Source organism: Terrapene carolina, unplaced genomic scaffold (genome assembly GCF_002925995.2).
Source record: "Terrapene carolina triunguis isolate 2854851 unplaced genomic scaffold, T_m_triunguis-2.0 Scaffold110, whole genome shotgun sequence".
In the NCBI taxonomy this organism is placed as follows: Eukaryota; Metazoa; Chordata; order Testudines; family Emydidae; genus Terrapene; species Terrapene triunguis.
In genome coordinates this window covers 2,958,503-2,975,129 of record NW_020664461.1, presented here as the reverse complement: position 1 = coordinate 2,975,129, position 16,627 = coordinate 2,958,503, and the positions used below count along the sequence as shown (strand labels likewise).

Sequence of the window (16,627 nt, the reverse complement as noted above, 5' to 3'; positions counted from 1 at the left end):
CGAGTCCGAATAATTTTTGCCAACTCGGAAAAATTTTCCAAGTCCCCACTTGGCCACCAGGTCAACCCGGAGGAAGCGGGCTGAAAATTTCTTGCCACGTCCAAAACATTAGTGCTGAGTCCTAAAAAATTTTTGCCGAGCTCCAAATATTTTCCATGTCCCCGCTCGGCCACCAGGTCAACCCGGACGAAGTGGGCTGAAATTTTTTTGCCGAGACTGAAAAGTTGTGGCACCTTAGAGACTAACAAATTTGAAAAAACAGTTTCTGAACAGGATAGTAACTATTGTTCTTTGAGATGTGTTGCACACGTTCATGCCATTCTTGGTGTCAGTGTGCCCTGCATACAGCTGTCAGAAACATTTCCCCTCAGCAGGACCCATGGGGTGGCTCAAGCTCCCACTGCTGCCCTGTACCACTGTTGAAAAGTATGCCTTTCATACAGCTTATAGAGTGTCTATTTTATGTATTAAGTATGATGTATTGTGCTTTATAACTAAAACTGTACAAAAACCCCATCATATTATTGCTATGGGAATGTTATTGCTTGTATTGTTATTAGTTAGTTTAGGATTATGTTATTGTTGTTGAGGATGTAATAATAGTAATACCTTTCATGTCCATGCTCATCATGCATTGTCATTACATCCAATCAAAACCCCTTAGGTTAAAGCATCTGAAGTAAAATCTGAATTCCAAGATTAATGCAAATAAAGATTTGAAAATGTTTGTTGTACTAGCAGTACAAATCGGGGGGGTTGTGGAAACAGAGAAAGAACTGACAGGAAGGGGATTGCAATGCATGACAGTTTGTTAGCAAAAGTCAGGCTAACTGTAACCCTAATAATGTGAAATTTGTAGAAGCAAGAAAATGTGTGAGGCGAGTGGAAAAAAACTGTGTGAGAAGTTGTTGCGACCTTGTGTAGATAACATGTAGATAATATGGAATGTAGACTAAGAGTCTACATTAGTGAGCAAAACAAGATATCAGAATGACCTATGTATAAACAGAATGCTGCTGTTGTTTTCCATGCTGTATCTCTTGATCACACCTTTAGTTTTGAGGACCTCCTTCCAGACCTTGGGTCATGAATGGTTTACGGGGCTCTTTCGAACAATTGCTAAATGGATTTCTCTCTCTCTTTTCTTTCTATCTGTTATTTGGATAATGATACAATGTGCCAAATGCCTGTGTAATGCTATGATCAAAAGCTCTGCTGTCCATAAGAAAACCCAGTATCTGTCCCTCCAGGTTGATCGCAAATTGCGTAACGGGCCTGATAATTTTTGGGTTTGTCAGGCCCGAAGGGGGGGACTGTGAAAGTTACTAGTGACACCCCCCCGCCCCCCCTTAACAGCTAGTAGCCGTTATGTCAGCCAGCGGCCATTAGGGGGAAGCAGACACTTCAAGTACACAGTAGCCTGAACTTTTCAACGGTCTTCCCTTTCAAGGCCTTAAGGTAGTTAGAGCTGGTCCCAAGCCGGTTTTTACTAACCAGATAGCAAAAGCACGGGTCTGACAACCACCAATCAAGTGTTAACACGGCAAGGGCCTTTGTCTGAATGTGTATAAAGGATCTGTAAAATGTGTGTAAGACAGAGTCTTTGTACCAAGGTACAAGGCTCTCCTTTCTTCTGCAGAATAAAGCAACTCTTCCTTATCCCTGTCTGGCTGTTTTTGGCTCTCAGCTAGGTGGACCCGATATTTCGGTAACAGTTTCCCCCCAGTTCCTTCTTGTGGAACTCCAATGCAGAGGGGCAGAAGAGGGTGGGTTATGGAATGGACATGTACAACAGGCTAGTAACTGTTTTCTTCTTTGAGTGACTCAAGCCGTAAGAACAGGAAGTGGGATAGGAGTCTATTTCAACAAAGCCTGAAGAACAACTCGTCCAACTCTAGTATTGTCTCTGGAGACTTAAGCCATAGCATAGCAGGAGGCAAACGTGTGGACAGAGGACCAGGCTGCCACTCGACTAGTGTCCGCAATTGGAACTTGTGCCAGAAAGGTTGCTGAGGCCAACTGCAACCGCCTTGAATGAGCTGAGACTCCGTCAGGTGGAGTGACATTAGCCAAGTCATAACACATGCGTATACAGGATGCGACCCAGGAAGAAATTCTCTGGGTGGAGACTGAATGGCTTCTTACTCTGTCTGCCATTGCTATGAACAGATGGGAGGATTTATAGAAGAGCCTAGTTCTGTCTAGGTAAACCGCTAAGGCTCTCCTGACGTCTAAGCCTTGATATGCAAACGCTGTTCATCCCTGTTCGTATGTAGCTTTGGGTAATATGGTCAAATTGTCTGACTGATAAGGAAAGAAGAAACCACCTTTGAGACAAACTTTGGATGAGGATGCAGGTGAACTTTGTCCTTAAAAAAGATCTTGTATGGATGCCCCAAAATTAATGGCTGTAGCTCCCCATCTCTTCTGGGAGAGGTAATGGTCACCAAAAATGACACCCTCATTGATAGATGTAGCAGAGAGGAGCTAGCCAGTGGCTCAAATGGGGAACCCGTAAGTCTTTGCAATACTAAGGCCTGGTCTACACTAGGGACCTATATGCATTACCACCATAGAAACAGCAAATGATTTCTAAACTGGCTAAGTAACTTTACAGACATGACTTCTGCTTCCTCTGAATACTACAGGAATAAGGCAAGGGGTACACTACTAGCCAATTAACCCACATCTTTGGCCACAGAAGTCAATTTAGACACAAAATCACCCACACTGACATGCCCTACTGCAATTTTAAGAAGATCGAGGATTCACAGAATGAAAAGGAAAACTGGGATGTCAAAATCAGCATTTTGACAAGTAGGTTTAGTTGTCCAGTTTATGTACCAGAATAACACTGCTGCTTTACATCAGCCAAACCAATTGCTTAATTTCCCCAAGTGCTCTTCTAAAATTCCATCAATCAAGGGTATAATACAAACTAGTTTATGAACCTATTAGGCCATATCACATCCGGATCACAACACTAACAAACCCCACAAAGGCTGGGATTTTCAAGTGCCTAAAGGAGCTAGGTGTTCAAACTCACTGAAATTACATGGGATTTGGGCACATCACTCCATTAGGCCCCTTTGAAAATCTAAGCATAAAATACTATTTTCTAGGCACAATGAAAACCAAGCTCAGCGTCTGGATAAACATCCAGTCAGCAAGCCTGATTAAACTGCGCTATAGTCTCACAAAGAGGAAGACCCATCACTTAGGGCATTTAGAACTAGGCAAAACAAATGCACTGGTGACTATACTGTAGGGAACAGCCACATTCTGGAAGGGGGAACTAGATAATCAATTAGCTTTTCATCTTCAATATTTATGATTCCATGCAATAATGCACTACTGCAGGATGCAGTCATAATATTTACATGCACTTACTCAGGTATGGAAAACACTGACTTCAATTTCATGATTTACAAATCTTAGGAGTAAATATTTATAGCACTGTAACTTGCAAGCCCCACCATAGATCATTGTTTGCATACAGTGCTAGCAGTGATACGTTTCTGCATTAAATAAAAGATCACTGTGCAACGAACAAGCAGCAACACAATCAAGTTGTTAAAAAGGCTCTGAAGTAGAAGGCTGAATAGCTACAACCTGTTCAATACACCAAGTCATTCCAGCTACAGGCAAGGCACCTGACCATATCCCTAAGTCGCCCAAGCTGTCAAACTGAAAAAGCAGCAACGGGAAGCTCTCTGGACAGCATAAACGGCACCTTGTTTGAATTGTCACGGGTGGTTCCACATGTGGGCGGACTGCCTAAGAACTTCTGATTTTACAGGTAAGGAATTCTTTACAAATGGAAAGTTATAAATAGTTGCGATTCTTACAAAAGCCCACCTGTCAGGCCAGCACTAGGGTGCTACCCCAAAACAAGCCAGAAGACCAAAATTTTTTTAGAATTGAAAAGTGATAGACATTCTAATCATGTAGGTTCTCTCTGCCGTCTGTGGGAGAGGAGGAACCAGCTGAATTTTAAAGAGGACCTAGAAAGGCAAGAGTTGTGTTCATGCCTTCTGCTCCTTTACAAATCTCTGAAAGGGGTTTTTAAGGAGAGTTTTCTTTTGATTATATTTTGTAAAGTTTTAAAAAAAATCTGCTCTCTCCTGTATCACTGGTAGTCTTCTTGGAAGATACACAGCTAGAATGGACGTTTTCTCAACCAGGACCGATCATCTTCTAAAGAACTTTTCTTCCAAGTGTTTATCAAGCATTTTAATTAATGAGGCGTTAGCAGCCCAAAAAATAAGCAAAACAAAGCTCTAAGAATTATGAATAAAAATAATTTCCATGATTAGGTTTCACTTCTCTGATACTACTTGGAATGTCATAATCCTACAAGTTCCCCAGGTATCTCTTATACCAGCCTTCAGGAAAAACAGAGTTAGATAAGATCTGAACCCAATATAAAAAAATCAAGCAGAAATCGAAAACTTGAAAAACCCTTTAACCTTTTTGTATGTAACAAAGAAGCTGAAGTGCAAAACCCTATATTTCTTTTGTAGGTTACCTTTAAGGCTCAACTACTATGCCGAAGGATCACGTTAAAACATGACCCAGTCTGGTCTTTGAAGACTGGTCCAAACTGTATTTTAACCATGTTAATGAATCGTATTACAACTTTGTACAGATTTACAACACTGTCATATGAACAACTCATTCACTCTGTTACTAGTACTTTTTCTATATAAGGGAGAGAATGCCCCTTCAATCCAGTTTAGTAACTCCATTGAAAGCCATTGTACCTTAGATGGAGGAGCTGCTGGTTTAGGAACCAGATTTTTGTAGACACTTGGGACAATTGTGGTGGTCTTGTTGCCGTTTGCAAGGTGAGGAACTGGTGACGTAAATGCAGCTGAGAAGGCGGCAGCAGGATCCTCTTTTGAAACCTTTTTGATGACCAGCATCTTGGTAGGTTGCTTGGCACTAGGGGGGTTTTCTACAAAAACAGAGGGGAACAAGACCTCAAATAATAATTAGAATCTCAGTCATTCCACAAAACTTGACTCTACCTCAGCTCCAATTCTACCTCTTAGAGTCTAAGATGCTGAGAGAGTCTCATGCTGCTGCTGCTGCTAACAGCTTCTGAATTCCAGGGAAGAGGAGATCAGACAAAGATGGTAAAGTCCAATATTTTGTAGGCTCCTCTTGATTTTGAAAAAAACTGCCTAGGACGACATCGGCCTGAGATTTTAACAGCCTCTCAGACTTTGCTGAAAGAAGGAACCAGAATGGGTAATCATATTTAAGTTCTGAATAACTACTGAGTAATTTTAGGTTAATTCACTAACAAAAATATTTAGTGAAACTCATGCTTTAAGTTTCCATGTTTTGCAACCTGCAACCATTACCACCACATTCTGGTGGAGCAAACGGAAGTTCTCAGTAGACTTTCTTGAAAACTGTAATGTAAACCGCTAAGTGTTTAAACAGCTTTTTACTGCTGCTAATCTTGTATTGCATTTGGGTGGACCAGTAAAGATCTGAACCAAACGCTCAAGAGATTAAAATTAGATCTAGTACAACAGATTGCTGAATGTTTTTAGAATACAGCTAATAAATAACTGGTTTACAATTCTATCCCACCCCAAATTAAACTCTCTAGTTAGAGTTACAGGTTCCAACTAGTGATTAAAGAAACATTTTCAGGCACTGATAACAGGCACCCCATTTGCATCAGCCTAGCTTTTTCAATGGAGGGAACAAAAATGTCATGTATAGTATCCAGGAATTTAGAACTATTTTCTTTTTAATTAATTTGAAAAAGAAGCTGAACCACAAGAACACAGCCTTGTATATTTGTACAGTATTGCTGCATATCCACTACAAATATCACCTCCGTAACACTTACAATCAGGGAGCTGTGCTCCCTCTAGTCCTCTCAACCCTATTCTGCACTTCTGATTCTTCATTTAGCAATGCAGGATCAAGAATTTTCATGATCATTTCATTCCAACACTCAACACCCACAAGCTTAGAGAAGCTGTGATCTTCCCATGGAATTAGCAACCATTATAGACGAGTGACATTCCTGTACGTAGTTTGTGCCATTAGCAGGAAATGGAAGAGAAGATTCTCAAACAGCAGCAAGTGCAACTCTAAGTATCAGAAAAGAGATTGAGGAGAGAGATAAACAAGAAAGGAACAAAGAGAGAGAAAGAAAGAGGTAGCTGTCTACTTCAGTTCAATCTTCCTTTAAGATCTTCCCCTATGTGAAAAACTAGAGTTTCAACATATTGTTCAATTCTTCTGCTTTACAAGTGGTCATCTGTTTTCTATACAGTGATGTAAACTTCTCTACGTACCCCACACTCCAGAAGGTGTCCCTAAAGGTTTGCTCTGGTTATTCTGTTTTCCAGCTTCTGGATTCAAAGATGGCTGTAAAAACATAATCCGGTTGGACACATTAGAAGATTGCACATACTACTATTTATCAGAAGTAGTATTACCATAGTACCTAGGAGCACAGTCATGGACCAGGACCCTTTTGTACGAAGTGCTGTGCAAACAGAACAAACAGTCCCTGGCCCAAAGAGCTTTACTTTCCTTCCCCTTCAGATTGTGTTGGGACTAGAGCAAGCAAAGACAGAACTCCTATTTAAAGAGTTTCTAATGTATAATTAAGAAAGTGAGAGACTCTATAATTTGATATTAATCAGTGGCTCAAGGGACCATGTGATATCCAGGACCCAATTCCTCATAACTGTACTAGCTTTCATATATTTTGTATTTGATAGTTAGGCATTAACAGTTTTACCAATATTATACTGACACCAGATGTATATAATCTCTGTGATGAAGATGAATTTATATATTTACAGGCATAAAAACTAAAAGCTCAGCTTAAGTTATATTAAAATAAATTCCAGGAGTCGAAATTTTAGGCTGTTATTTCATCTGAAGGATGCAGCCTTTTAAACTCTACCTTTGATTGAGGGTCAAATCCTAAATATTACAATATTTTTTCTATGCAAAAATGAGGGGGTTAGTTAAACAGAAATTAAAAAGTACAGTGACTAAAGTGACATCCCTGCAAGCTGCATGGGCACTTTTTAAAGACACCATAATAGAGGCCCAACTTAAATGTATACCCCAAATTAAGAAACACAGTAAAAGAAATAAAAAAGAGCCACCGTGGCTTAACAACCATGTAAAAGAAGCAGTGAGAGATAAAAAGACTTCCTTTAAAAAGTGGAAGTCAAATCCTAGCGAGGTAAATAGAAAGGAGCATAAACACTGCCAAATTAAGTGTAAAATGTAATAAGAAAAGCCAAAGAGGAGTTTGAAGAACGGCTAGCCAAAAACTCCAAAGGTAATAAAATGTTTTTAAAGTACATCAGAAGCAAGAAGACTGCTAAACAACTAGTGGGGCCCCTCGATGATAGAGATAGAAAAGGAGCACTTAAAGACGATAAAGTCATTGCGGAGAAACTAAACAAATTCTTTGCTTCAGTCTTCACGGCTGAGGATGTTTGGGAGATTCACAAACCTGAGCCGGTTTTTGTAGGTGACAAATCTGAGGAACTGTCACAGATTGAAGTGTCACTAGAGGAGATTTTGGAATTAATTGATAAAACTTAACATTAACAAGTCACCGGGACCAGATGGCATTCACCCAAGAGTTCTGAAAGAACTCAAATGTGAAATTGTGGAACTATTAACTAAGGTTTGTTACCTGTCCTTTAAATCAGCTTCTGTACCCAACGACTGGAAGATAGCTAATGTAACGCCAATATTTAAAAAGGGCTCTAGAGGTGATCCCGGCAATTACAGACCGGTAAGTCTAACATCGGTACCGGGCAAATTAGTCGAAACAATAGTAAAGAATACAATTGTCAGACACATAGAAGAATATAAATTGTTGGGCAAAAATCAACATGGTTTCTGTAAAGGGAAATCGTGTCTTACTAATCTATTAGAGTTCTTTGAAGGGGTCAACAAACATGTGGACAAGGGGGATCCAGTGGACATAGTGTACTTAGATTTCCAGAAAGCCTTTGACAAGGTCCCTCACCGAAGGCTCTTACGTAAATTAAGTTGTCATGGGATAAAAGGGAAGGTCCTTTCATGTATTGAGAACTGGTTAAAAGACAGGGAACAAAGGATAGGAATTAATGGTAAATTCTCAGAATGGAGAAGGGTAACTAGTGGCGTTCCCCAAGGGTCAGTCCTAGGACCAATCCTATTCAACTTATTCATAAATGATCTAGAGAAAGGGGTAAAAAGTGAGGTGGCAAAGTTTGCAGATGATACTAAACTGCTCAAGAGAGTTAAGACCAAAGCAGACTGTGAAGAACTTCAAAAAGATCGCACAAAACTAAGTGATTGGACAACAAAATGGCAAATGAAATTTAATGTGGATAAATGTAAAGTAATGCACATTGGAAAAAATAACCCCAACTATACATACAATATGATGGGGGCTAATTTAGCTATAACAAATCAGGAAAAAGATCTTGGAGTCATCGTGGATAGTTCTCTGAAGATGTCCACGCAGTGTGCAGAGGCAGTCAAAAAAGCAAACAGGATGTTAGGAATCATTAAAAAGGGGATAGAGAATAAGACGGAGAATATATTATTGCCCTTATATAAAATCGATGGTACGCCCATATCTTGAATACTGCATACAGATGTGGTCTCCTCAACTCAAAAAAGATATATTGGCACTAGAAAAGGTTCAGAGAAGGGCAACTAAAATGATTAGGGGTTTGGAGAGGGTCCCATATGAGGAGAGATTAAAGAGGCTAGGACTTTTCAGCTTGGAAAAGAGGAGACTAAGGGGGGGGGGGATATGATAGAGGTATATAAAATTATGAGTGATGTGGAGAAAGTAGATAAGGAAAAGTTATTTACTTATTCCCATAATACAAGAACTAGGGGTCACCAAATGAAATTAATAGTCAGCAGGTTTAAAACAAATAAAAGGAAGTTCTTCTTCACACAGTGCACAGTCAACTTGTGGAACTCCTTACCTGAGGAGGTTGTGAAGGCTAGGACTATAACAGCGTTTAAAAGAGAACTGGATAAATTCATGGAGGTTAAGTCCATTAATGGCTATTAGCCACGATGGGTAAGGAATGGTGTCCCTAGCCTCTGTTCGTTTGTCAGAGGGTGGAGATGGATGGCAGGAGAGAGATCACTTGATCATTACCTGTTAGGTTCACTCCCTCTAGGGCACCTGGCATTGGCCACTGTCGGTAGACAGGATACTGGTCTAGATGGACCTTTGGTCTGACCCAGTACGGCCGTTCTTATGTTCTTATGTTGAGAAATTGTGAGTTGGGGGAGGAAAGAAGGTAAAAACCAGGTACGATGATGTCGATAAGACACCCCTTGTCCATTCACCTATCCCTCTCTCTTCCCCTCTTTTCACAATAAACTGGAAATTCAAAATCACACCACCTCCCCCCTCTTTTGATAGATTCTTTATGTGTTGGCTACTATGGCAACTACAGCACAAGCCTCCAGTCGTGAACTTCTGGAAAAACTAGCACTCCTGGTTTAAAAGCTGGAAGAAATTACCATCCCATCTTAATATGAGTACTACCTCATACCCCAACTATTACCCAAATATTTTAAATCTCTTATCTATCAGTTTTAATGCTTCATTTTACCAGGTCTTGTCAGTTTTACATTAGGAAACTGAGAGAGGCTGGCTGCCAAGAAGACTAATGGCATTTTGGGCTGTATAAGTAGGGGCATTGCCAGCAGATCAAGGGACGTGATGTTCCCCTCTATTTGACATTGGTGAGGCCTCATCTGGAGTACTGTGTCCAGTTTTGGGCCCCCCACTACAAGAAGGGTGTGGAAAAATTGGAAAGAGGCCAGCGGAGGGCAACAAAAATGATTAGGGGGCTGGAACACATGACTTATGAGGAGAGGCTGAGGGAACTGAAATTGTTTAGTCTGCAGAAGAGAAGAATGAGGGGGGATTTGATAGCTGCTTTCAACTACCTGAAAGGGGGTTCCAAAGAGGATGGATCTAGACTGTTCTCAGTGGTACCAGATGACAGAACAAGGAGTAATGGTCTCAAGTTGCAGTGGGGGAGGTTTAGGTTGGATATTAAGAAAAACTTTTTCACTAGGAGGGTGGTGAAGCACTGGAATGGGTTACCTAGGGAGGTGGTGGAATCTCCTTCCTTAGAGGTTTTTAAGGTCAGGCTTGACAAAGCCCTGGCTGGGATGATTTAATTGGGAATTGGTCCTGCTTTGAGCAGGGGGTTGGACTAGATGACCTCCTGAGGTCCCTTCCAACCCTGATATTCTATGATTCTATGATGTGCACAACGCACACAGGAGTGCCCCCAAAATTGGTCTTTATGGTTCAAGTCTTTCAAAAGAAACCTTGCCCCTTTTGCCAAATACATATGCTTACAAGTACTATATTCTCAGTCAAGATATGAACATACTTCTTTGTGACAAGCAGTTCAAATTGGTTTTTCCACTATTCTTTTCAGATAAAGAGTGTCACCAGCCGTATTGGGTTTGGCTGATTGAACAAACTTATGCATCACAACACTGATATAGCAGATTTAAAATAACCTGGCAACACGTAATGACAACGTGTGCAAAAAACAACCCAATATATGAGGGCCTCAGGAATATGGGAAAAAGTTAACATTCTGCAAACACTGCTTGCAGGACCATTCCATTAAAACTGGAGTGATGCCCGAAAGTATGGAGTGGAATGCAACTCTAGATCCTTTCCACCAACCAATGCTAATACAAAGAAACCTAGAAAGCCATTTCTCATAGCTGGCTCCTGTAGTTAGAAACCACACACTTACAAAGTCGTCTTCCTCAAACTGCAGCTTCTCTTTTTCTTCTCTCTTCTCTTCTCTGGCCTCAACAGGCACCTTTTCTTGAAAGGCAGAGTTCTTCCGAGAGTGAAAGTTGCCATTCCAGTGGCGATGGACTCCAGTTCCTCCACCACTACGCTGGTTCATACCATCATGGCCCCGTGAGGGACCATGCCAGCCAGGCTGATTGCCAGAAAGCCCAACATGAGCTCCTTTAGAAACACCGGAATCTACAGAATCATGGCGGAGCAGGGAGGGCTGATGCCAGCAGTCTAAACAACAGGAGGTAAGTATGGAAATAAAATAAAATTCAATACAGCAAGAAGAAATCAGGAATGACCTGATATTTCTGGCATTGGTCAATGCTCTCTAAATAACTATTAGGCTAACCTTGCCTTAGTTCAGAGAGATTGACTTTTTTACTCACGCAGACGAACAAACTGCAGAAGAATTTGAAAGCCACATACAACTTCTCCAGAAACCCACGGGAACACAGAGAGATGGCACATAAGGGAGGAGTGTTAGGATAAGTGGCCTTGTGTGTTATAGGGGATGTGGTTTTGCAAAGTTACTTTATATTCTGCATAGATCTGCATTCAGTATTTGGATATAGAGGGAGTTCTGACCCTCTACTCACCTCCCGTAGTTCTGAGGGGGCCGTTATTGAAAAATCCATCAGAAGAGTTGTGTCGTCTACGGCTCACACCAAAGCGGCCCTCACCCCGCGAAAGATGCTCTCCATGTTTCTCAAAGGTGGCTGCAGGGGACTACAGAAACAGATTAAGTGTCTTAGGCCGCCCAAAGAGCCTGCTTGACAAGCAATGCTATTCTGATGGCTTGTATGAAAATAAAAAGACGTTCTCTGCATTAACTTTCAGTGACTACAGCAACAGGCTGGCTGTGTGTTGCTTAGCAGACAAATATGGAACTATTTAAGTGAACACAAAAACAGCACACGTGACTGCACGTATCACCCTACAAAAAATCAAAAGGATGCTTATACATCAGCTTTACTAGCAGAGTCTTTGAAGTCACATGCAACACCTTGAAGAGTTTAAGGAATCTTACCAATTTTCCTACAGTTACCTTTCCTATTTGGAAAAGATTCTAGGGTAATATCAAGGTATTGCACATTTCGAAATTATTTTTGTCTCATCTGGTTTAAACATGAAGCTGAAAGCAGTTTCCTTACCAAACTGTTTTCCCTCCATTAATCTGATTTGCTATTACAAGGTGCTCTGGACTACCAGTGCCATGCATAGCAATGCAAGTGTCTGCTTGAGATCCCACACAAACTTTACACCTTTGAGTCAGCCAGATCTACCCCTCAGATCCTGTTGTCACCCAATACCCCCAATTTTGGGATTTCATATACAAGCAACTCTAAATGGGAACTAGAAAATTCTGAGATGGGAACCAATGGCTTGTTATTGGTGCATTGCTCAAGAGTGCAACATTACTTTGAAAAGAAAAAGAATTATGCTGAATTTGTACATAAATATGAAGAGGCAGGTAGGCCAATTTTCAGTTCTACCAACTTTGGTAGTATCTCTTTAAATAATTCCCCATTATGAGATCTCAATGCAGACTGAAGTTAACATGATTTATTTACTTCCATGTTTGTGCACACAAAGGAAAACAACCCTTCTCTCTGGAACAGAGGTGGTTAATTTGCAAAGAAAAATCAACAGAGGAAGAGTTTTTGCCTGCATCTTAAAAAGCTTCACACAGGTATTCAAGAACACAAAGAATGCAAGTTACCTTGGCTGACTGTGGTGTTGAGAAGTTAAGCCAGGCAGGAACAAAGTCATGCTGCGCCATTTAGGTCCAGTGTCTCCCTTCAATAAAGCGAGGCATCAAACCTCATGGCCAGGATCTACAAGTGGAAAAAAGAACAACTACATCTCCAGTCTGTCAGCCCTTGCTGTGCAATTATGTGGAATAATTGCACTGTAACATTTAGGCCATCTCTAGTGAACAGGGAAAAAAAAGTTGCAATCTTCTTGCTGGGCTTAAATACAATTCTAACTAGAAAGCTGCCAACATGGTCTCCCTGGCCAGAATAGATAAGGCCTTTACAAGTCCCAAATACTTCCTGTTTACAATATCAACTTTAGCAATATAGCTATGAAATTCATGATGGGATTGGTCTGGGGGTAGAAAGAAGACAGAGCAAACTTGCAGTGCATAAAGACATGTGAAACACTCAAATTTATGGGCTTCCTCTTGCAAATGCTCATTGCCTTGCAGTATGGTCCTGTGTGCACTGTATGTTTTTCTTCAGGAAGCGGGAGGGTAAATATTGTAAAGATGTAAAGTTGCTAACAAGGGCACCAACTGAGCGAGATAAGAGTTCAAAGTAGTCTTGTAGGGCAAGTCTAATCTAACTACCCCTCAATCTTAAAACTGTCTTAAGGCCCCAAAATTCTATGCACAGTCCATAGCTGACGTGCTGAACTCTTGACAGTGAATGGAAAGCGAGAGGGACAAAGGTAGGACACAAGCTGGTGAGAAGGGAGACTGGAGTATCTGTAACTGCACTTTCACGAGCTTTATGACAGACACTAGTAGCAATATGTAGGTGAGGAATTCAAGTTTGTGAACCACAGAAAAGTTAACTTTCCAACAGTGTGTGGTATGACTCCCACCTTCAAGTACCCTAGGAGTTATCGTCCAACTGCTCATTCAGAATTAGTAGATTACATGGAGTATTGCATTTTGTGAGGGGTCCTCTTGGTTCCCTCCTTTTCCTCCTTATTTTCACCCTTTCATGGTGTTGTGCATGAGCCAAGATTTTGTATGTACATATAGAAAAAAAAGATGTGTGATCAACTACCAGAATTTGGCCTCTGCAGTCCAATTCTCTTCTTGATTTCTGTGCTTCACTCCGACCTTCGGGTTCCTTCCTTCTCCAGAATGCAGTTATGTCAGGTTTGAGACAACGGTGCGTCTCAAAGCAGAGCACGAGAAGCTGCACTTCGTGCTGACTGCACCCTTCACCCCCTCAGCTGCTCATCTTAATTTCTCTCTGCACTCACACTACAAAAAAAAAAAAAAAAAAACACCCCTAAAAAGGTAATTTACATTTAAAAAAGCCACAACCACGTTCACCTCATTAAATTTCCTCTTGTTGTGGTGCTATGGAACTCAGATTTTACATTACAAAAGCGGTTGTTGGGTCTGCACGACAACATTCAGAGCAACACCATGGTTAACAATGAACAGATACACCCAAATCTGCAGGATTATTCATTGTCTGTAGCACATCAGTTTCAAGGCTTGGATGTGGGGGGGAGGGGGAGAAGTTAAATTATATAAAAACGCTTCTCCCGAATTCTGATATTAAATGGGAGACATCTGCCTAAGCATATGCTCTTAAAATATAAACTTCAGTTTCATCACATGTACAGTTGCTAAAAAATCCACGGTGCGAATGTTCTTAAAAATAAACAATGTCTTGATATACTTTTCACTTCATGTAACTTAAGTTCCCCTCCAAGAACGAAACGCTACTTGATGCGAAGCTGAATGGGAGCCACAACTGCTTGTGTCTTTTTGCTGGTCACCATTTATGTGCTCAATAAATGAATCTGAAAAGAGCCAAGTCCAAAAGTCCTCTTTAACCTTCTTCTAGACTGGGTGCTGCTTTTGAAAGGAGACAAATTATTCAACAAGAGTTTCTTGTTTTACTGCAGAGTTCACTCCTGGGTTATGGTCCTCCTCTTCCATCAAAAAATGGTGGAATACAGGAACTGTAATCACTACAAAGGAAAAATGAAAACCCATCAATAGAAGTAATAGAAATGTACAATAACATATGTCCAAGCAGAAGAACACACGTCAGAAGTGCAGCAAATTTATTTATTGCAAGCGCCTACAAAAATAAAAAAAGCGGCCATCGGGTTTGTAATTTCTTGTCCAACTACAGAAAATCAGAAATTTTTGCAACGTCTGCGATTTCCACCTAGTCACCCCATAACATTTATAGGTAACAGAGTTCCTCAGCTCTAACCTAGACATCTTCCTTGTCCACCAGATCCCCAGCAACCTGCAGTGCTGCCCCACTCTCTTAGCCATACTTGTGGCTATGAACGGGACAACCACAGAGGCTGAGATTCCAAGTAACTGGTTCTAGTGCAGCATAAAACACAAAAATAATTCTTATGCTATACATTTGAGATACACCCAAGTATTGACTCTCCCTCCATCTACCGATACTGTGGCAGGGGCAGAAAGGGTAATCACTCCACATACCTCCTCCCTCTTAATGCCCTCAAGATACTTCTCAACTGCTCAGGTCCAGCCAGGAGGCTATTCCCTCTTAGTTTCCTGACAGTAGCCAGGCAGACAGGTAGAAATCCCTTAACAGAAGATGAGACCTATTCATCAAATAATCCCCTTTCATCATCAAGTTCAAGCTTCCTATCTGTGTACCTTAAACCCTTCCAACTCTGCCCCCTCCCTATTTATGCACCCACATCTAGCCATCCCTTCAGCAATGCCAACCTTGCACATCGATTTGTCCGTTTAGCCCACAAATATAGCTGTGCTTTCTTCCGTGCTGACCTTCATGCACAGAATGTCCTTCCTAAATTATCCTGTAAGACCACCACGTTCTCCCCTTCAAATTCCTCAAGACTCACTAGTGTAGTGAGACCTACAAGAAATCAGCCACCTAATGTTGAATAGGCTGCAGGACAGTCAGAGTTACATGATATCATTTATTTAGAGACTGATCAAAACTAAGAATTCAGAACCACCTAGCAGTGCAACAATTAACTTATATGACTACATGACCTCACCATTACCCTTGTCTTTCCTTCTGCTTGCTTGTTTCAACCTATCTTGAAGCAATCAAGTATAAGCTCTTTGTGATAGGGACATGTCCTTCTATTTGTTTATATGGAACCTAGCACAATGAGACCCTGATCCGGACTAGAACCTTTGGGTTCCACAGCAATATACATAATAGCCACCTCTTTTTGCTTGGGATTCCCAAGTAAGAGAATAAAAAGATGAGACAATAAAAGGAAATTTCAATCCACAAATTCAAAATAAGCCATACGTATGAACAGTTAGTCTAACAGGCCACCTGCCAGGGTAACTGGGTAAAATCATCCCAAATGCTAAAAAGAACAGTAGCTCTCTCTCACCAGGAACCCCAAGGTCGCTGGGACAGTATCAGTTAGGGATTAAACTCATGCTCAAATCTCTGGAACCATAGCAACAAGAAATAAAAATCTCACAGAAGCTCCTCAAGGCATCAATCTAGATGAAATCAGCAACAGGATGGATGCATTCATAAAACAGAAGCAACAATGATGATGATCTAATGGGAGCTTCCTAAACACCCTGCCCAGATGATAAACAGTAAAGTCGCCCCAAAACAGCAACAAAAACGCTGATGTATCAATAATTGTTCCTTATTATGAAGTGTAGCTTCACCAATCCTTCCATACACATACGCAAAACGAAGGTAAGGTATCAAGTGCTTCAGAGAGAACAATTTTTCTCCCCACTCTTCTGCACTCAGCACTGGAACCAAGCTCACATGGCAGTGACCTGCTGAGACTGCTAAGTCTCTACCCACCTCCCTGAAGTAGTAAGGTGAGGTAAATGGAAGGAAAAGTGACAGAAGTTCTACGAAACTCAGATGTGTTTCAAGACCATTCATTACTTTATTCTGAAGAGCAGATTTATTAAGAGGGTGAATTGTGTAGGAATCATTTCACCTATTGACTGAAACAAGTATTAATAGATAGGATAACACCTTCTAATGAGCTTTGATAATAAACGGAAGAGGAAAAAGA

General features: G+C 40.9%; 1 protein-coding gene across 3 annotated transcripts in view; it reads right to left on the bottom strand.

Moving 5' to 3' along the window:
* The window catches only part of GPBP1L1 (GC-rich promoter binding protein 1 like 1), a 56,132-nt gene that overhangs the window by 17,809 nt on the left and 21,696 nt on the right, over positions 1 to 16,627 (bottom strand). For all 3 annotated transcript variants that reach the window (XM_026651937.2, XM_026651936.1, XM_026651938.1), the window contains exons 2-7: positions 13,654 to 14,578; positions 12,579 to 12,693; positions 11,455 to 11,584; positions 10,806 to 11,089; positions 6,324 to 6,396; positions 4,764 to 4,957 (exon numbers count right to left, since the gene is read on the bottom strand). In XM_026651937.2, coding sequence (XP_026507722.1) covers positions 4,764 to 4,957; positions 6,324 to 6,396; positions 10,806 to 11,089; positions 11,455 to 11,584; positions 12,579 to 12,638 — 741 coding nt within the window. In that variant the 5' untranslated portion in view covers positions 12,639 to 12,693; positions 13,654 to 14,578. The remainder of the gene's footprint in view (positions 1 to 4,763; positions 4,958 to 6,323; positions 6,397 to 10,805; positions 11,090 to 11,454; positions 11,585 to 12,578; positions 12,694 to 13,653; positions 14,579 to 16,627) is intronic.